This window comes from Bidens hawaiensis, unplaced genomic scaffold (assembly GCF_021521415.1).
Source record: "Bidens hawaiensis isolate Kalapana, Puna unplaced genomic scaffold, B.hawaiensis_p1.1 tig00003698_1, whole genome shotgun sequence".
NCBI lineage: Eukaryota > Viridiplantae > Streptophyta > Magnoliopsida > Asterales > Asteraceae > Bidens > Bidens hawaiensis.
Window position 1 is genome coordinate 2,376,612 of NW_027491212.1, and position 22,086 is coordinate 2,398,697.

Below are 22,086 nucleotides of genomic sequence, written 5' to 3' on the forward strand. Positions count from 1 at the left end.
TTTCCTAACCGGTTCGACCATGGAACCGGTTTAAACAGTGATGTTGACTAATGGAACCGGTTCTGAACCGGTTCCGGTTCCTTTGACCAACCCGATTTGATCACCTATAAGTGTACCCTTACCAGCACATCAATCTTCATGTCAGGGTCGTCTCCGAGAATCCTTAAAAATCTATTGGCTCTGAGCGAGTAAAAGATTGGCTCTATAATATAAACTCAACAACTTATCTAATAAAAGTCAAAATTACGATGATAGTTGTGATAACATTAAACAAAACAAAATTATTGTAGCAAATGAACAAATTTAACTACTTAAACAAACCATAAGCCTCTCCTATCATTTTTTATTTTAAATGAAAATGTCTGTTTGATATCATCATCATCATCGTACTCAGTATATCCCACCAATAGCAAAGCTATAGTAGGGTCTGAGGAGGGTAAGATGTAGACAGCCTTACCTCTACCCCATAAGGATAGAGAGGCTGCTTCCGGTGAGACCCCCGGCTCGATAGTAGTTTTGCATCAAGCCTTGGACATAAGGCACATAGCACTCAATCATCGGGACACCGGCTGATCGGTGCATGTACCCTTGTCATTCGGCTATCAACGCCACTACATGATGCCTGATTAACCGTCCGTCACTTTTAACGTTACTTTCACGAGATTAGTAAAATAACGTCAAAATTAGTGCAATTTCACTTTTGCCCACCCGAGGGTTCACACATATATACATCATATGTGCGCACCGCAAGCAGGGCTAAAATAGTAAAATAATACGAAAAAAATGTATTACGTAGTACTTATAAAATTGGCATATTGAAAAGGAAGGGGGCACATTAAATGACGTAAATTGCCATTATTATATTTTAGAAGTAGTGTCATTTTCGTTTTTGTGGGTTAACAAATTATACGAATTTAGTTTAAAATGTTTATTTTTTTTCATATGGAACATCCACATTTTCCAATTCTTGTCAATTACATCGAAATCACTAACCCCCTTAAATTTAATCGTTAAGTCAGGGGCATACATGTCTTTTTCACAATTTCTTTGCTATAATACTTATTTTAGTGAATTGTGGTTTTCGTCCTTGTGGTTTGTCCAAATCCGCGGTTTTAGTCCAATAGTTTCAAGTTTGCATATTTCGTCTTTGTAGTTTCATTTCACTTGCAATTAAACCCGAATTTATTAACCTCGTTTAAGTCCGGTCGTTAAGCCATCTGCGTGCCCCACTTGATCAACAGTTTTGTCGTTTTTCTTCCCAAATAAATTTCAGTCCTAATTCGCAAGCCCTTTCACGTAAGGGGCTTGTATGTATTTGGGGAAAAAAGGAAAAAAGAAGGAACAAAACTGCCCCTCACGTAAAGCGCACACTGATGGGTTTAACGACTAGACTTAACAAGATTAGTGAAATCGGGTCTAATTGCAAGTGAAATGAAACCATAAGAAATAAAATTGCAAATTTGAAACTACTAGACAAAAACTGTAGATTTGGACAAACCACATAGACGAAAACCGCAGTTCACTGAAATAAGTATTATAATAAAGAAAGAGTTAAAAGACATGTCTACCCCTGACTTAACGATTAAATTTAACGGGGTTAGTGATTTGGATGTAACTAGAAAGAACTGGGAAACGTGGATGATCCATATACAAAAATAAACTTTTTAGACTAGATTCGTATTATTTGCAAAACAACAAAAACGAAAATGATCCAAAACTAGTTAAAACTAGTTAAGAAAACAGATGTGAGAAGTAAGCTTTGAACCTAACCATCTCATTTGACGGATGAATGTTATACCATTTGAACTAACCTTTAGAACTAGATGTTGGGCCTTGGGTTGTCAATCTGTTTAGGCTTGTATCTATATCTATATTATATATAAATCATGAGTTAAGGACCTCTTAAATTTTAAGAGGTACATGAGACCATACACAAGATATAACACACAATGCATGAATTTATGATATTTTAGGGGTAATGTGGTCTTTTGTCATCTCTTCTACAGTTAACAATATTTGATTCAAATATATTTACAAATATAGTTCTTTAACTTCAATTACATTTGGTCAGCAACATAAAATGTTTCTTTAATTTAACAGATTCAATACATGGATTAAACTAAATTTACATTTAGATGCCTATAGTTAATCTCAACAGATTAATAACTTTAATTAAAAAAGTTAAATACTCCCTCCGTCTCATTATAAGTGTCTTAGTTTGATTTTTCAAGTCTTTCTTGTTTAACTTTGACCGACAATATTTTTGTTTGCATTATATAATACTTGATGTAAAATATATGAATGGATTGGGTTTTAAAGGTAGTTTACATTGATATAATTTTAATCTAAGTATTATATGACACGAACAAAAATATTTACGGTCAGGGTTGCAAAAGAAAGATTTGAAAAATCAAACTAGGACACTTATAATAGGACGGGGGGAGTAGTTAAATAATACGTTACGGTATTATCTCTTTCATAAAATATTAATTCGACCGACACTACGACACTAATCATGGAAGGTGTGAATTTTTTATCAACTCAAGATTTGCCAAATGCTTAAGAATACTATTTTATTATGCCAAGTTAACGACCAAAATTAAATTTGGCTTCCTAGGAAGCAGCAAGAGTGTATGGATCTCTGATTGCGTTATGTCTCTAATCATATAATTTTAGTTGCTAAAATCAGTGCCGACCAACGAAGATGTTCACCAATCATGCAATAAATGTTTTCAATCAGAAATCCAAATGTTTAATTATTTATTTATGTATTTATTTTATTTTGTTATGAGAGAAGAATATTCAGCTGATCATATGTTTTATGGGCACTAAGTATTCCCTTATTCGAATAAAATTTATTGTCCAAGAGTACCGCTTGGTAGCATCGATCTTGGTTTTACATGCGGCCATGTTTTGTTTCTTTGGTATTACGTACAATAGTTCTAACGAATTTTACGATTGTACGTTATGCAATTAAAACACATTGAACCCCTAATAAGGGTGATTAAAACTGAAGCATAGAACCTATAGCTCCGAATGACTCGTCCTCCATATATTTTACGTGAGTTAAAGATTACATTAATTTTGAAGAAATTTAAGGTGGTTGTCTGATTGATCATATCAGCTATTTGTAGAATTAGACAAAAATATATTGGGAATGGGATGTATTTAGTTTCATCGTTACAATATGTCAGTTAACATTTGTCAATCCACACGATTTCCCACCTTTTCGTGTTGGCTTAATTCAGATTGCGATCCTGAAAGAAGAAGTCGATAACAAATTTGAGTTGGTAGAGTTATGTTAGGATTGAGTTGGTATGAATTTCTGGTCTATTGTAAAGGTTTAGTTGTGTCGAGTTTGTTTATTAACAATTTTAATAGAAGTCAAAGGCGAATCGAGGACAGAAATCTGAGATATGGAGGCTATGGTGGTGGAATTGTTGTACCTTCTAATAAATAAGATCATTGTTGATACTACCACTGAAGTTGTGATCGAACCTCAAGAAATGACAGAGATAGGAATACAAATTTTATTTTTTTGTTTCAGAAATGGAGAGTAATGTCACAACTAGATGTGAATAGTGGTTCTTCGCCGGGTGCGATTCCTAACGGCGTTGAAAAATGTTTTAGAAACATAATAAATGACTATACAAGATAATAAATGACTATACAAGGTCCGGGGGAAATTCAAGGCCATTTTTCTTTAACTTTGTTGCGTAAATGGGTGGATTTCTTCCTTGTGAATTTATAGATGCGTAGAACAATTGAAAACAAAAAAAAATATTCTTTAACCGATGCTCCACACGGATGAGTTACATGAGTTAGGGTCGGTAGAAGCGGTTCTGCCATGGACAGCTCATGCGAGAGTTTGAAGTTGCGGGATGATTGTTAGATCCCTTTGTGTGGTTTAGCGCATCAGGTTTCGGATCTATTCATGGGAGTTTATTCTCATCTCTCTCCCTTTTGACCTTTTTTTTGTTTTGTTTCGCATGGGTAGTTTTCGTGTTTTCTCTTTCTAGTCTTGTACTTGCATTTGGGGGATTAATTTTCGGGGTCGCTTTGTAATATTATTCGTCGTGTTTAGTTGATTTTGAATGGTATCTCTAGTTTCTTACTGTCTAGTTTCTTTAGTAAACATTTCATTGTTAAAATAATGAAATAGAGTCTTGGGACATCAAAAACCAATTTCATTTTCCTTCTTGATTATCAACGACGACCTTCAATAAAAGAGTCATTTATCGAGTTGGTAACCAATTTGTGTGTTTTTGAAATCTTATCAAGAAGTTTGGGCAACAAATTTTGATCAGGCAGAAAACAAATAGAAGAAAAACAGGCTACAAAAGAATGAAGAACAACAAAAAGAACTTGACACAAGTAATGAATAATGATTATAAAAGAGATGAAAAACAAGCAGCAATGGCGGATGTTTCGAGCTCATGGGGTGTTTGGGTGAGCTTATTCAACTTCAAAAGTGTTTTTGGGCTTTTTCAAAATCATTTTTTTTAAAAATGTTTGGATTAACTTTTGTACAAGAAAAAAACCAAAAAAATAAATAAGACGTTTTTGTAAAAAGTACAGTTTTTTCGGGTAAAATGACCAAAAATACATTCTTATAGTTTTGCTGGTTTTACTCACAATATATAACTTAACAATTTTTAGACAAAATAGCATCGGATAAAAGTGATAGTGGCTACCGGATTAGTGCGGTGACCAAATAGCGTTGGATAATCTGTTGGTAGGGGTGGCAATCTTTACCCAAACCATTTAAAATGCGTCAATTTGGGTTGTTTTAAAAATTAAATACGTTGGTTTGGGTTATAGATTTTAATCAAATGGGTCACTTGAAATTCCATCTTTTATTTTCGGGTTAAAATGGGTTGACTAATTTAAATAAATGGGTCGATGTGGGTTAGTGTCCAAGGAAATGTGACATGTTTCGAATCAGAACGTGTTTCAGATTGGAACGGGTTCGGTTCAGGTTTCAAGTCAACACGAATTTTCACACGGGACGGGGAGGGTTTTGATTTATTTTTGGTCGATTCCGAACTCGTTTTTGGTTTTTTTGTTTCATTTTTATCCGTTTTTTCAATTTCATTTATGTTCGGTTTCAATTTTTTTAGTTTCGTTTTGTTCGATTTTTCGGTTTCGGTTCGATTTCTTGGTGGTTTTTTTTATGGAATGAGGATAACGGCGGAAACATTTTAGTTTTGTTTAGATTTTTTGTTTTTTATTTTATTTTGAGTTATGATTTTTTTTATTATTTTCTTTGAATATTTTTAAGGGGTTTTTGATCTTAATAGAAAACCCCTCAGAAAAAAAAAATAAAGAAATATAATAAAAAAAATCATAACTTAAAATATAAATCAAAAACAAAAAATCTGAAAAAACAAAAAATATTTCCGTCGTGATCCTTGTTCCTTAAAAAGAGATTTGAACCCCATTACGATCCTAACTTGTTCCGACCCAAACCAAAACAACTTTTTTTTTAATTCACCTGTTCTGACCCAAACTCGTTTTGACCCATGGCTCATTTCAACCCATAACCCGTTCGAGTCAACCCAACCCATTTCCCACCTCTGTTTGTTGGCGATTTAGCCTTTTAAAACCGTAGGCAGGGAAACCACTGGGTTACAAAAGTTTAGGAAAAGTTTACTTGCATAGTCAAAGTTACATAGGGCATCGCATAATTCAGTGATTCGTGACAATCTAGATGCAGTGCTGGTGTCGATAATGGTTAGTGGTGTGACAACCATCAAAGGGTACCGGAAATGGTGGGTCGTGCTAAGGAATAAGATGAAGTATGTGTCGCATATGTATCACAGATAGGTAAAAGGACAATGTTTTTTTATATGTTAAAACATAAATTAAAGATATCCACCACATCGTCTACACGGTAACTAACTAAAGGTTATAGCCTTTGATGCAAATATAGTGAATGAAAAGTGCAATTACTCAATAAACCTCCATAATATGTAATAAATTCATTTTGCAAGAACGTGCCAAACTTTTTATATAAGATAATTGAATTTAAACTACCTATTTATACAAAATTGTCACGAACATGATATTAGAGCATTCACAAGTGTTACTGTTAAACGTACCCTCCTCACATTCATTTATACTAAACACACTCTCTCCCTTAAGTTTTACATTAATACGATTTAGACTTTTTTGTTGTTTCTTTTGTTATTTTGTTATCTTTTATTATCATTATTATTTTTATAAAAGCAATTTTTTTCTATTCTTATTTAACAAACTTTTTTTCTATTTATCTTTTTATGTGTATTTAAAAGCCTTTAAAAAACATATTATTTTCTTACTTAGAAAAACGTTATTTTTCTTATCTAAAAAACGGTGTTTTTCTTGTTTTAAAAAAAATGTTTCTTTTTTCTATACTTGTTTTAATCTTTTTGGAGAGCATTTTATTAAACTAAGAGATAGTTTACATTCTTTTATAAAAAATCATATGATTTTTTTATAAATAAAAATGTTAAATAACATACAACTTGGTAAACAAATTTGGCTCTTTTCTCAGGTAACATTAATCTCATATATCCAAACCTAACAAAAAAATATTAAATTGTTTTTAATATATTTTATAAAAAAAAATTAGCCAGAGAAACGTACAAAACTTTTTAATACATGTAAAAAAATAAACAAACATTTAATAAAATCTTAAAGAAGTAAAATAACAAATCAAATAACAAAAATATATAAAAAAACTATAAAACAAAAAAAACTTAATAGTTTTTAATTTGATATTTTGAGATAATTATAAAATAAAATAAGAGGGACTAACTTGTCAATTAGACCATGTGTAGTCATAAAGCCCCACCTCTAAACGTTATGAGTCATGTGGCGTTCAGTCAGGGTTATGGTTTTTTACAAAAACAGGGTGTAGTCATAACTCTCCACCCCCATGCGTTATATGTGTCACGTGGCGCCCAATCACTATTAATTTTTTTTGTTTTTTAAATAATATCATTTAAATAATTAATATAAAATTAAAAAACTTCATTAAAATTAAAAAACATACATTAAACTCAGAAATAAAACCTAAATTAAAATAAAAAAATACATTAAATTAAAAAAATACAACAATAAATAATAATAAGACTACGTGTTGTATTTTTAAAAAAATTTCACTTGCCAGATTGCTTTTAGATATTGGACTCTCGGGTCGTTTTCGGATAACTCCTTTGTTAACACCTCGATGCCGTTGTCCAATTCATTCTTTTTAAGTACTTCGACGGCGTCCATATTTACTTGAAGACGTTTAGCTCCAAGTTTTTGTATATATTTGAGTCGAATGTTCATTTCTTTGAAATGACTTTCCATTTCGGCTTTCGAACCCGTTGCCGACAACGACGCGACCCCTTTCCCTAACTTCTTCTACCCCCGGTCGAGGCATCTTGGTAATATCCGCATAGGAATTCCCGGCTTCATTATTGCTTAAGTTGAAGTTTCGAGCGTCGGAACAGGGCGTTTCTGGATCAACTGAAGACGATGTTTTAGACCTTTTTTTAGGCTTACCACTTTCAATGTCGGCCTCCACAACCGGGCCCCATTTTGGGTGAAACCTCAGTTGGTATTTCCAAATGCTAAAGTAATTTAAGGTCCCCGAGACCCTATGTCGATACTCTTTCAACGCCCTTTCCATGATTTCCGCGTCAGAGACACTGCTACTCCACGTTCGAGTCATCCGAGAGTGAACCGTATGGAAAGTCGTGCATTTGGTGTTTATATCGTTCCATTGCGACAGCATGGAATCTTTTTCTCGACGCGAGTCCCTGCCAACTTCGTGGAACAACTCTTTAATTTTGTTCCAAAATACGCCTGATGCTTGAAAGTTCGCTAAAAAAATAAAAACATTACAAGTTCAATGTTTGTTCTAAGAAATTTAAAAAATATATATATTTTTTAAAAACTTACTGCACTGGGGTCTGGGGATCTTCCGATATCACGCACCAAGCACGAGCACATAGTTCACACTCGTCGATAGTCCACGGTATAGTGTTATTTTTAGCCCTAGCTTTGCCAGCGGGTTTCTTTACGTGTTTTCTCGGACGTCCACGTTGGCTCGAACCGCCGCGAGTCTCCGAGACGGGTTGTGGCTTCGGGTTAATTTGTGTCTCCAGCACCGTCTCGTCGTCGGGTTGGGAACCCGAACCGGCCATCATGTTTGTGGTTGGGTTTTGGAAACCAGACACCGTATTTGGTATAGGGGCTCCGGAACTTAGATATTGCATGTACGCGACCATTTGCGATTCGAATGGATTCGCGGTTTAAGGGACGGGGACTGTTAGCATCGAGACGGTAGATGGGTTCAGTTGTGGATTATTCGGGCCGGGATTGATTGCGTTGCCTTGTCGGACATGTTGACCAAAATCGAGAACATTTTGATTGTTAAACGTAAACATTTTGGTAGTAGTAGAATTGTGTAAAAGATATGTAATAGAGAAGTAGAAGAATTGTGTAAAAGAATTAAGGTTTGGGTATGTTTTTATAGTATATTTTTGTTAATATTTAAAATAGTTTTTTTTTAATTTAAATGGCTATATCCCAACGGATATATTTTTGAAATTTGTGCCATTTCTCACGTTACACACAAAACGCCAGACAAAAAAAAAACCCAAAACGCTAGGACTACGCTTGGTCTTACAAATGTTAAGGGGAAATGAAAGTTTATGGGGATGTATTGTTAACAAGGGAGGGGGTATGTTTAGGACCTTTCACAAGTCCCTCCATCAATTTTTGTGAGTGAGGTTTGTATAATATATATATGTGGGGGGGGGGGGGGATTAGGATGTTGCGAGTGGTGCATAGAGAAAATGCACTGTTTGTATATTTGAAAAATTCATGTTCCATCCTATAAATTTTTTAATATATTTTGAAAGTAAATATGAGTGGATGAGAAAGAAAATATGAGGATAAGGATATATAAAATATTATTTACTTAGAAAGAATAAATAAAATGTAATGTTTTTTTTAATCTTATCTTAAATATATATAAACGAAAGCTCCTTATATTTCAAGCCACCAGATTGTTTTATTCTTAAATAAAGGTTTCTCATGCATTTGACCCGAATTCATGGATATGGGTCTCACCAAACCCAGATAACCCTTAAATCATTTATAAAATCTCATTATATTAAAAATTAAACTTATCAAATATTTGATATGAAAATCCTATAAAATAAGGATACACAAAAAATTAATATCCATTTTTTAAAAAAATATATCGTTTATAATTAAAAATCAATATTATAGTAAAAAACTTAAATAAGTTGGTAATTGGGTCTCACTAAACCCAGATAGCTTTTAAACCGATATAACATCTCATTTATTTATGAAACTCTTTTATCATCAAATTCTAAGTATATTATTAACTTCCTTACAATAAATAAAATTAAGATTAAAAAAAACATATATAAATATTATAAGCGAATAATGTAAAACAACATATGAGAATGTAAATAAATTATAATACATGTTGCTTGAAAAAAAAAGGAAAATGAAAGCAAAAAAGGGAAAGAAAAGAATTACTATAGAACTAAAAAATCTTAATCTTAAATATATATAAACGAAACCTTTAAAAGCTCCATAGTTGCTTCGTACATTTTCTCAAGCCATCATATTGCTTTATTTGTAAATGAAGATTTCTCATGTATTTTACCCGAATTCACGAGTATAGGTCTCACCAAACCCAGATAACCTTAAACGGGTTATAACATCTCATTATATTAAAAAAAATAATCTCACCAAATATTTGATATGAAAGTCCTATAAAAATAGGGATCTACTAAAAGTTAATATCCATTTTTTTAAGAAAATGATATTATTTATATTAAGAAACAATTTTGTAGTAAAAAAAATAATAAACGGGTCATGAGTCTTATCAAACCTATAGCTTTTAAACGGGTTATAACATCTCATTTATTTGTGAAACTCTTTTATCATCAAACCTTAAGTAATTATTAACTTTTTCATAATAAATAAAATTAAAATAAAAAAACATGTAAATATTAGACACAAAAAAGAAAACAACCCTGTAATACAGAGGATAAAAACTAGTGTAATAATATATTTAATGACAGGAGAATTGATGAGAATGCACTTATATCGAAACTTGTTACTATGACTTATTGTGAACTATAAATACGTCTTTAATTTATGAGGGTGGTGTGGGCGAAAGGGGCTTCCTAGTATGTTTCAAACATCTATCATGTGCATGTGTATCATATTTTCTCTATTTGAAGTGGAATCATCTATCATGTGCATGTGTATCATATTTTCTCTATTTGAAGTGGAATCTTGTTTGCTAGTTTACAGACAAAACTGCAAAACCTTGCATAAATTATTATATATTTTTTTTATAAATTATTATATAAATAGCCTCTCTGGTCTAGCCCACATGCTTCTACTCATAAAAAATTTCTTCTTAATTTGGAGAAATCAGATTAGAGTTGAAGGTCATATAATGTTAAAAATTAAAAGCAAAAACATGCCCATGATTCATTGCCAATATTGTCTCCTTGATTGATCCCATCTACACATAAGTACGGCAAATATTCATATGATGGTACATTTAGTGTAATAAACTAATTAATGTTTTTCAATCTTGTTATTTTTAAACGTCTAGCTTGGTCGAACTGACTTTAACAAGAAATAAACATTAAACAAAGTATTAATCTTAATATTTGCTATTTTGATTCAAATTTAGCGTTATAGTTTTTATCCAGATATTTATGACAGTTAATATTTAATGAAGTATATATTTTGGATAATTAAGTGAAAAAACCCAGTACTTCTCTAGAACTAGTCTTAAAATCCATCTAATGTCACCTTATAAGACCATATGTAAAATGTACGTAAGATAAACACCGATACCATCATGTCAAAAACCATCGACATTCAACGATGCATATATATATATATATATATATATATATATATATATATATGACCCTTCAAAAAATCATGAACAAAATTTCAAATTTTGGTTTAAACAAAAAGAGAAAGACTTTTTGGTGTTATAATCATAATAATTTGTTAGTTACTATTCATTTGTTAACTACTAGTTATAAAAAATTTATTATATAATATGAAAATAGTTGGATAATCAAAAGAAAATTAAATGCAAACATGATCATTATTTTTAAATCACTGTATGCATACGTATTGAGACACCATTCCCTCCAGATAAATAAGACATATATATATATATAGGATGCACCGACAAGACGAACTTCGGTCATGCCATTAATAGAGGCGACAGCAATACGATTGCCCATGCTTCTCTCGCACATATATAAATTGTTATATTGTACGTATAACACAAATCATATTTAAGCAAGTCTTGAAACATTCCTTATAAACTCGATTATTAACTTTAAGTTACTCAATCTAGCTCATATATATATCTTTGTTCTAAATAATCATCATGAGTTTCCTTGATCTAAACTTACCAGATAACTACTGCACCTTAGACCTCATGCATGATCACTCGTCTCGTTCTTCTTCGCCATCTTCTTCATCAAGCAACCCCGAGAAACGCGTTTTCTCATGCAACTATTGCAGGAGAAAATTTCACACTTCTCAAGCACTTGGAGGCCACCAAAATGCTCATAAGCTCGAACGGAACTTGGCCAAGAAAAGTAGACAACTCATGAGCTCAGGAGTACTTAAACTTTGGGACCAGACATCAATGTCTGGTTCAGATGGTTCGGGCCAAGTTGGTTGGGTGAAGCCGCCGTTCATGAATCAGGATCATGTTGGGAAGAGAGAGACGGCTTATTGTTATAATGGTGAAGAAGATTTTCATCAGCTTGATTTGTCTCTCAGGCTTTGAGCAAATGCAAATCGATGTACTTTTACGTTTATGTTTCATCTATGAATCTAGTTCAGTGTTGTTCTTCGACAATCATTTTAATCTATTTACCAAATCAATATTAGATTAACGTTTTTCATGGGTACAGAAAATCAATAATCAAATAAGATATTAATGATCCTGCAAAGAAGGACAAGTTCATCATGTGAAATTTGATGTAGAAATGAGACCAGATGATTCCTTTGTATAGAGATGTACTATCGCAACGTTTAAGTCGACGATTAACAGACAACTATAACTAATTTACACTTAACATTCGAAAGGAACACCATTCTACGGTAACTTAGTAGCTACGTCTTATTAGTTGTAACTATGTTGCTACCGACCTATTGTTAATTATACGCTTTTACCAACCTTAGTACCATAGTTACTAAGGACCTAGTGTCCTAGTTTAACCAAGTTAGTACCAACCATTCATGATAATGTTGGTCATTAATGTCAACTAGAGTGAATTGTGGTTAAGTAAAGTCATCAACTGTCATATTCGGTCAATAATGGTTAATTAGAGTCATTAATCATCATGCCAACAAAGGAGGGAGATGTAGTTATTAATTTCCCCCAATTGATAAACAATATATAGTGTATAGTATATTTAACATTTGGCCTTGTATTTTGATATTATCTAATATGAGCATTTGGAATATTAAAAGAGTGAGAAGAAACTAAGTCGACTGTGAAATAAGATTATTTATCATTAGTGATTACAATTTTTGTATGTTGTAATCTAGATAATGTACATATTTTTCCTTTTAACTTGTCACTTCTAAAATTTGATAAAAACTTGTTCCTTTAACTTGTCAGTTCTAATAAATCCCTCAACGAAATCCATCTTACAAGATGTTCCGGTCTCGTTCCATTTATACAGTTTGATAACAGCCTAGCCGGTCACTCTCCTATTCAACTAGCCCACAGCCCATCTTGCTTTCAACCTTGATCAGCCCAACCGCACCATAGTACTGGACTACCAGTCCACCACTAACCGGTTTATACCTGGTTCTAACCGCCGCCCGCCGGTACACCTGTTTATTTTAATGATTTCGAAACCGGTTAACCGTTTTTTTTAATTATGTTATAACATACCGGATTTTTCCGTTTTTTCACCGGTTAACTGGTTTGGTTATACCGGGTAGGGGTTTCTTGTCTCAAAATTGGTTAGTACTCGACCCGATTAATCGGTTATTTCCCACCAAATAATTAACCGGTTATTGGTTAACCAGAATGTGCACCTCTAGAGCCTAGCAATTCTTGTACCAAGATCAACCTTGAATATAAAAAGAAACAAACTAAATTTAAAAATATTAATACAAAAGAAGTGTTTGACCTTGAATCCTAATAATCATATATTTCAACATCTATATACAACTGTATTTAAACTTTTTGAAACATATTATTTTTTTTTTGTTTTGAGTTATACTATTTTTTTGGAACGGCCGGCCAATTATATTGAAGGAAAAAAGAAAGCCGTCTAGCATGGAGCTAGACTAGAAATCAACATAACATTAGCTTTATTTTTATTTACCGGGCTTTAATAATCATGAGTGGGGAAATTGATCAAATGGCCCCATGATGATTATTATCTTAAATCTAATTAGTTTTAAAAACAAAAAGGGTATTTTGGTCACTTCATACTCACTTAACAGCTAACAGTTAACGTCCATTTATATCAAGGGTCAATAGCATTACATTTTTACAAACTATTGGACCAAAAGTTTAATTTATCAAACTAGAGACCAAAATTAAAATCGGTGTAAACCACATGAACCATCGAGAAATTAACTTCCCTTTCTATTTAACTTTATTATAATAATCATAACAATTGTGGATGCAAATATGCAATACGATGTCTTGAATTACCAAAACAATAATAAAATAAGTTGAAAAGAGAAGTAACCTGTAATTGAAGCATCCCTAACGTAATTGAAGCGGTCCACACATGTTCATGCATACATGCCTAATATGTACTCAAAGTGTTTTGACTTTTGACCATTCTGACTTTACTTTAGCCATTGCGCAAGCAAGTTGTTTATATATGCTAATGCTAATGCTAATGCATTAGAAATACCAATTTACCAAACCTATCCTCACAAAGCTGGTCAACTAAAGTGTTATCTCTCTAAACTCCAAGGGCACAATTGTCTATGTACACACCTAATGTGTAATTCAATTTAGGTTCATAATCACCACCACATGGCCAACATGCCATTTTTCCAAAAAACATCCTCAACCAAACTCATCAGAAGCTATATCTCTTTGGATCCTAAGGGCAAAAATGTCCATTCACACCCCTAGTGTTTAATTCAAAGTAAGACTACTTTAGGCACTATTAAAGCAAGACCGTGTATCACAGATACCAACTAGTTTACAATTCAAGTTAGGCTTCATATCACTACTCTTTAATTTCTCCTTGCAAAAGTGAAATTGCACTAATTTTGACGTTATTTTACTAATCTCGTGAAAATAACGTTAAAAGTGACGGACGGTTAATCAGGCATCATGTAGTGGCGTTGATAGCCGAAAGACAAGGGTACATGCACCGATCAGCCGGTGTCCCGATGATTGAGTGCTATGTGCCTTATGTCCAAGGCTTGATGCAAAACTACTATCGAGCCGGGGGTCTCACCGGAAGCAGCCTCTCTATCCTTATGGGGTAGAGGTAAGGCTGTCTACATCTTACCCTCCTCAGACCCTACTATAGCTTTGCTATTGGTGGGATATACTGAGTACGATGATGATGATGATGATGATGATGATGATGATGATGAAGTTACCAAAAACTCCCCGAAGCTAGTCAACTCAACCTGCATTTCCATAGATACCAAGGGGGCAATTTCGTCTATTCACATCTAGTTTTCCATCCAACACTTCTATTCAAGAATGTATAACTTTAACATCAAATAGGCTTTATTTCTAACAACATTTCAACCATATTCAATATGAAGAATGCAGCGAAAACTGGAAACGGCATGAAAATCGTCATTATATCATTCATCTTCATCACGACCTTGATCATGTTAGCATCTATTAACGAGATCCAGTTCAACAATCTATCAAACATCAGAAGATGTACTGCCATCTATTCACCTTCTTCAGAAAACACTACACTGCCCATAAGAGAAAATGACATCAGAATTCTCATTGGGATTCCAACACTAGCCGACAACCATCAACGCCGCCACTTCCTCCGCCTCATATATGGGACACAGTCGGTCACAGGAGCAAAAATCGACGTAAAGTTCGTCTTTTGCAACCTAACAAAAGAAGACCAGAGGATATTAATAGCTCTAGAGATAATGCTATACAATGATATCATAATCTTGAACTGTATAGAAAACATGGATAAAGGCAAGACTTACACATACTTCTCGAGCCTGCCGGATATGTTGAAAGATGATTCCAACTCAACCAACCCGCCATACCATTATGTCATCAAAGGTGACGACGACACCTACTTCCGGTTACCTAAACTCGTGGAAACCCTGATGCCATTACCAAGAGAAGATCTATATTATGGTTATGTAGTTCCATGTCCTAGTATGGATCCATTTGTGCATTACATGTCGGGAATGGGATATTTGGTATCGTGGGATATCGTCGAATGGATTAAAGATTCGGATATTCCAAAACGACATATGGTTGGGCCTGAAGATAAGGTTTTCGGAGAATGGCTTCGAGAGGGACGACGTGCGAAAAATAGGTATAATGCTAAGTGGTCTATGTATGATTATCCAGAGCCAGCAACACGATGTACACATGAGCTTTGGCCGGATACAGTGGCTGTTCATCGTTTGAAGAATCAAGAAAAGTGGATCCGAACATTGGAGTATTTTAATGTTACCAAGAATTTGAAACCTTCAAAGATGTACCATATATGATATACTTTAGTTCATGATATACTTACATTCTAACCAAATTTTTGCTTGATATATTGTTTTTCCAATGTAAACAAAAAAGATGATCATGTGTTGTTAAGAACTTAAGATGTAAAGTGTGTTTCATGGGACAATTTACAATATCGGACTTTTAGTGTTTCCTAAAATACATGGATATGGATTGTGGTTCTTTCTTTGGTTACTAAACATGTCACCCATCCAAATATCGCACTTAAGCGTACTTATATGTTGAGTTTACTCTATAATAGTTATGCCCAAAACGCGTTGTTGATATCAAGGTCCAATTTTCTTATAAGCCCTATTTCTTATGAACCAAACATATTTCCTGCCATGTTCAGTATGAGATTTGTGTAGAATTTCACAATCACCCCAAATATATATGGACTCGTCCTTGATGAGTTTTGTTCTCATCATCTTAATCAGGGGTATGGGGTTTGCCTAGGCTGTCCCTTTAACCACTGCGGAGATTTGTCATCCTCGATGAGATTTGCCCCCACCAAAAGGCTGAGGAGTACTCTGACACCATTTGTAGCATTTGGCCTCGTATACCAACCAATATATATTGTTTGTTTTGCCCAAAAGAGTCACATAGTTTATTTGGTTCTCAAAGTGGAGACCTCCTACTAGATCAACCATTCTAGTACTACCACTCTAGCATGCTTAATCATGAGGTTTTTTATCTGGTCTATAGTGATTGAGCATAAAACGTTCTATGTGTAAGTATATCTAGGTATGTATACTTTACAAATCACCGAGACTTTCTCTTATAATTCCATTACTAGCAAGTTAACCAAACGTTCAAACAAAAAACAAACACAACGATTATATCACACTTTTGATACCTATATATAGTAGTATAGTGTGACATGCAAAATTCAAAACATTACATAATATTAATATTGCTTATAAGGCCGGTTTATTAAATTTCCACAAAAGTGAAACATGCATATTTTCACATAAACTTGAAGGACCATCAAAGAAAAAAAAAAGAAAAACAAAAACAAACTTGAGTTTCTTTACATCAACGAGTTTGTTAATCGTTACCGCGAAACCCCTCACCCACAATGATCTGAAAACTCGCCACCTTATTGAAACTCTCAGATCCACCCACCAAAAATGTCCAACGTCGAGAAAGACGCCGTCCCCCACCACCAAACCTCCCAATCCGACATCGACGAGATCGAAAACTTGATCACCGCCAGCGTCCAACTCGGTCCCTCCACCGTCCAACCCGCCCGCCCTCCCTCCCCTCCCCGTGCTTCCATCCCCGTATCCTCCACCCCCTTCGTCCCCTCCCCCGCCCCAGCTCCGCCCCCTCCCAAATCCACTTACGTACCAGCCGCCCCTCCAACGCCCCCTGACGTTATTCGTAATGCAAATGCAGGCCAGTCTCAACCGAACGTGGGCGGGTTTGGGTCACAACGCAACACGTTGACTGAACCCGTTTGGGAGACGGTGAAAAGAGATCTGTTGAGGATTGTTAGTAATTTGAAATTAGTTGTGTTTCCGAATCCGTATCGGGAGGATCCTGGGAAGGCAATGAGAGATTGGGATCTTTGGGGTCCGTTTTTCTTTATTGTGTTTCTTGGACTCACGTTGTCGTGGTCCGCCTCCATAGAGAAGGTGATTACCGTTGTCATTGGCGATATGTTGTTTGTAGTGTTTACGTTAACATTATGTTAAACACGGATTTTTTAAAATCGTAGGTGGTTTGGGAACGCCGTAAGTATTTCTAAGCATGTTGTTTAAGTTGTATAAATAGACCTGTCCGCTACACCTATGAGTGAACTTAAGGGAAATCTGACAATGTTTTATCTAGTTTGTTGGTGCGGTAAGCACCCTTCACCCTTGGATAAGGACAAAAGGTTGGAGTTGCTCCTTTGACCAGCAAAGTCAAGCCAAGTCCGCTTGCCATGGCAAACTTAAATCCGATTTCCCTTGAGTTTACTCATAGCCTCATAGGTGTAGCGAATTGTCTATATGTAATACTTACCACGTCTCTAAACCACCTGCAAATCTAAAAAGTTCCATATTATTGATGTATAATCATAACTTAACTCGATTAATTCCTTGAATATTACTATGATTTCCATGATTATCTTCATCTCCATTGTCCAAACTTATAATATTCTTTGTTGTTATCCAGTCTCAAGTTTTTGCTGTTGCCTTTGCTCTACTCGCAACCGGGGCTATAATTCTCACACTCAACGTCTTACTGCTGGTAATGTTTTCCTCTTATACACAACTTGATAGGATATAATAGATTATATATACAAGCATGTATATATGCATATGCATGTCATTTTGGATTAATGAATGTATAATCATTATGTAATGGATTTTGTTATCCATGCATGCATATGTACATATACTGATATACATGTCAATTTGGATTAATCATCATGAAATTAATGGGTTGTAATATATATAGGGTGGGCGCATAATCTTTTTCCAGAGCCTGAGCTTATTAGGTTACTGCCTATTTCCTCTTGATGTGGGAGCACTAATCTGCATGATGAAAGATAATGTGGTGGTGAAGATGGTGGTAGTGGGTGTGACATTGGCTTGGAGCTCCTGGGCAGCATATCCATTCATAAGCACAGCTGTGAACCCTAGAAGAAAAGCCCTTGCGATCTACCCCGTTCTACTCATGTATGTATCTGTCGGTTTCCTTATCATCGCAATCGATTGATCGAAACTAATTAATTGTAGAGAAATATAACCATCGTTATTTGTTATACAAAATTTATTATTTTTCAATTTTGTTATGTTGGTTTGGTTATATATGCTTCTAATATGGAGTTTGATAAGAGAACATGAAGTGAAGACGCCTAATAGAAAAATAGTATGTGAAAGAGATCAGATATTTCATTGATCAAGTCTGTTATACAAATGAGATACAATACATGGATTAGAAACCTAATCAGTCTATAATTATAACAATCACTTGACTAATATGATAACTATAAGATCGATAAAGCATGTTATGCAATCATTGATAACCATAATGAGTAGATTTATATCATTCCACTTTGGATATCAGCTTAGTATGGTTGAAGTTGTTGACTCGTTAAAAAGGTTGCCAGAAAAAACCAGGGAGAAAAAAACCCAATGGGAATGCCCCCTGATCAGTATTATGTCCTTTTATATAATGAGTGTTGATCTTCTACGAAAGTTGCTCAAAAATGACTACGAATAGACGTGCCTTTACCTTTTCATGTGCTTCTTTCTTCCAAACAATGCTGTATCATCTTAATGTAAGACTTTTGGGATACACGAATATCATAAGATTCACAATTAACTTATGTTTGATTCATTGCATCTATAAAACTAACCAAACTTGTTTTAATTAGCAAAATATAAAAGCCAGTATCCTCCTTACGTTAAGGACATCCTATTTTTTGGTTGCAACTAATGCTAATTCTTCATCCTATTTTTTCGTGTATAACTACCAAAACATTAGTGCACTAACTACACTTAGTTATGGTATTTTTCAACCAACGATCTCTACCTCTTTAATATGAGACAACAAGAGTCATTTTCTGTAGCAAGTGAATGGACATTGTTAATTGTACTTGCAAAATATGACTCAAATAATGATGTAGAAGTATGAAACTTTTTCAAGTATAAAGAAGCTTTGTCCATATAAGAATAATTTCCTAACATCTTCCAGATGTATGAGATGCTAGTTGGATAATAATACGCATGGTTGTGTTACATATCAACCTATAATTCAAGTTAATAATTTGAGCTATTTTTTTATTTTTCAGGATAAACTTTGTGAAAATTTTGCAGTTTCTTTTGGTTTTGAGTAACTAAAAAATGTTTTAGTCCTTTACTATGAGAGCCTATTGGGTTGAGAGTTGAAAGGGTTGAACGATTTTGCATTTTAGAGTCTTTGAGAAATAGAGAAAGGGCGTAATCATATCTAAACATTAATACCTATTTATACCAAGTTAGGGGTAAAAATGATCCACGGTGCTATATAACTGTCAAAAAGATACAACCCTAACCTTAATGTTATTAACCGGTTAGTAACCTATGAAAAATAACTGGTTTCAGTTGCATTAGTAATCAGTTTCACCAGTGCCGTTTATTAACCAGTTTCAGTTACGGTTCGGTTTTTAGTTAACTGGTTAGGATATTCACTTAAAAGTTATAATTAATATGAGGCAGTTGTTCTGGGCCAACTCTTTTAATGTCAAAATGCATCTAAACAACAATAAGCAATGTAATAATCAGCAACTTAGGTATCCTGTGGTAACCTAAATCTTCATCAATACTTGTTTGGCATTAACCAGGACGCATTTAAATTAATCAATTTCATTTTCATTTTGAATCAAAGCGTCAAAACGCATCCAATCACCAATAAGCAATATCTAATAATTTTGTGACTAAAATAATAACAAGATGAAATGAAATCAACACAGCAATCTCTTAATTCTGAAAACAAACTTCAATTACACTAACATCGACACCTAACCAGATCATAACAAAGCTAACCACCGAAACCGTAAAGCGTACGGCCCTGACGCTTCAACGCATACACCACATCCATGGCCGTAACCGTCTTCCTCCTGGCATGCTCCGTGTAGGTAACCGCGTCTCTAATCACATTCTCCAAGAATATCTTCAACACCCCACGTGTCTCCTCATAAATCAACCCACTGATACGCTTCACACCGCCACGCCTAGCCAGACGACGGATGGCCGGCTTCGTGATCCCCTGGATGTTGTCACGGAGGACCTTACGGTGTCGTTTTGCTCCGCCTTTGCCCAAACCCTTGCCTCCTTTTCCTCTTCCGGACATTTTCTTTTCTCTCTCTAGTTTTGTTTCGTATCTCGCTCTAGAAATTGGTTGAGTTGGTAAATGGTGTTGTTGGGTATATGTATAGTGGGGGTGATAATTTGTGCTTTTGGTGGGTGGGTGTTCACCCTTGGATTCGTTGGTGGAGAACCGTGGGATTTGAATCCGGGTGACGAGGATAAATGATTCTTATTGGTTGGTTTGTTAGGGTAAGGATTTTACTTTGAGGTACACGTGAAGAATATAGACTAGAACATTGACATTGGACAAACCTACTTATCTACCTATATCTATTTTTAAGGGTGTTCGCACGATACAACGGGAACACTGATCGTTAATAATAGTTTGGCTTTAATTTTTAACGGTTTTATTTCAGCTTACGTGACCAAAAACCGCTACTAATTGTATATTCAAAAACATCAAAACGTAAATGTTAATTTTTTTAACTAAAAAAACTAAGGCGATATCATACTTAAATTACAGAGAATAAAATTCTTGTTTTTATGATGTCGTTTTTAAAAAAATATATTAACGTATGAAAAAATTATGATCGTTTAAAAGTCGTGGATTAAAGTTAAGTTAAATGTGAAATTAAAATGAATATATAGTTAAAAGTTAAAGGGCTATGGTTGTAACTATTACTTAAATTTACAAAAATTAATTAAAGTTGAAGGGAAAATATTGTAACTATGTTTAAAGAATTGAAGTTATTTATTGTAACTAAGTTATACCATTTGTTAATTAAATTGTAAATTACTTAAAATTTAGGTGTCTTAATTTGCCTATGAATTATGTATTATCTAACTATCTATATAATTGTCTACCATGAAATCCTATGTGTCGCTCTTAGGTTGTTCCCCCATTCTCTAGAGTCATCAAATTGCTTGATTTTTAAATGGAGGTTTCTCATGCATTTAACCTGAATATATGGGTATGGGTCTTACCAAACCCGGATAGTCTTTAAATGTGTTATAACATCTCATATATTTATGAAACTCTTTCATAATCAAACAATAATTTTTACGGGTCATGGGTCTCACAAAACCCGGATAACTCCTAAACGGGTTATAACATCACATTTATTTGTGAAATAACCCCTTAATCATCAAATCCCAAGAATAATTTACACTGATTATGGGTCTTACCAAACCCTAATATCCCTCAAATGGGTTATAAGATCTCATTTAGTAAACATTATCATTAAACTTAAACCCTAATTTAATTTATCTACTTTACATGTTCTTTGTTGTTGGTCTGTCATCTTCATCGGCGGTTAGCTTCTGATACTACCCACCATTGTCAACTACATTAGCATCCCTTTTTTCATTAGACAAATATTTGTGTTCATGTTTGTTCATTTAAAAAAATCAACATGCTTGTGTCCGTTTATGTATGTTCGTTAAAAATCTAAAAAACCTACGCATCTCAATTGAAAAAACTCAAACGCTAAAAAATATAATAACAAACTAATATATATTTATTAAATTAAAACTAAACTA

At 34.0% G+C, this 22,086-nt stretch overlaps 4 protein-coding genes across 4 annotated transcripts; 3 read left to right on the plus strand and 1 right to left on the minus strand.

Annotated features, from left to right (window-relative positions):
- The first annotated feature begins 11,443 nt into the window (after nucleotides 1-11,443).
- Nucleotides 11,444-11,851, plus strand: LOC143624205 (zinc finger protein 2-like). Its single transcript, XM_077094918.1, has one exon. It carries the CDS (start codon nucleotides 11,444-11,446, stop codon nucleotides 11,849-11,851), a length of 408 nt encoding a protein of 135 aa, XP_076951033.1.
- A 2,972-nt stretch (nucleotides 11,852-14,823) lies between these two features.
- On the plus strand, nucleotides 14,824-15,762 carry LOC143624168 (beta-1,3-galactosyltransferase pvg3-like). The gene has a single exon (XM_077094894.1). The coding sequence runs from the start codon at nucleotides 14,824-14,826 to the stop codon at nucleotides 15,760-15,762; it is 939 nt and encodes a 312-aa protein (XP_076951009.1).
- Nucleotides 15,763-16,637: 875 nt separating this feature from the next.
- On the plus strand, nucleotides 16,638-18,531 carry LOC143624169 (protein YIP4b-like). Its single transcript, XM_077094895.1, has 3 exons — nucleotides 16,638-17,403; nucleotides 17,927-18,001; nucleotides 18,212-18,531. Exons 1-3 carry the CDS (start codon nucleotides 16,897-16,899, stop codon nucleotides 18,470-18,472), a joined length of 843 nt encoding a protein of 280 aa, XP_076951010.1. The 5' UTR covers nucleotides 16,638-16,896; the 3' UTR covers nucleotides 18,473-18,531.
- A 1,747-nt stretch (nucleotides 18,532-20,278) lies between these two features.
- On the minus strand, nucleotides 20,279-20,590 carry LOC143624206 (histone H4). The gene has a single exon (XM_077094919.1). The coding sequence runs from the start codon at nucleotides 20,588-20,590 to the stop codon at nucleotides 20,279-20,281; it is 312 nt and encodes a 103-aa protein (XP_076951034.1).
- Between the last annotated feature and the right edge of the window lie 1,496 nt (nucleotides 20,591-22,086).

Bases quoted from the DNA above. Each gene is read 5' to 3' on its own strand.
- LOC143624205 (XM_077094918.1), top strand. From the start codon at position 11,444: ATGAGTTTCCTTGATCTAAACTTACCAGATAACTACTGCACCTTAGAC.
- LOC143624168 (XM_077094894.1), top strand. From the start codon at position 14,824: ATGAAGAATGCAGCGAAAACTGGAAACGGCATGAAAATCGTCATTATA.
- LOC143624169 (XM_077094895.1), top strand. From the start codon at position 16,897: ATGTCCAACGTCGAGAAAGACGCCGTCCCCCACCACCAAACCTCCCAA. The intron at 17,404-17,926 runs GTGATTACCGTT...GTTGTTATCCAG, and splicing joins GGTCCGCCTCCATAGAGAAG to TCTCAAGTTTTTGCTGTTGC. The intron at 18,002-18,211 runs GTAATGTTTTCC...TAATATATATAG, and splicing joins CACTCAACGTCTTACTGCTG to GGTGGGCGCATAATCTTTTT.
- LOC143624206 (XM_077094919.1), bottom strand. From the start codon at position 20,590: ATGTCCGGAAGAGGAAAAGGAGGCAAGGGTTTGGGCAAAGGCGGAGCA.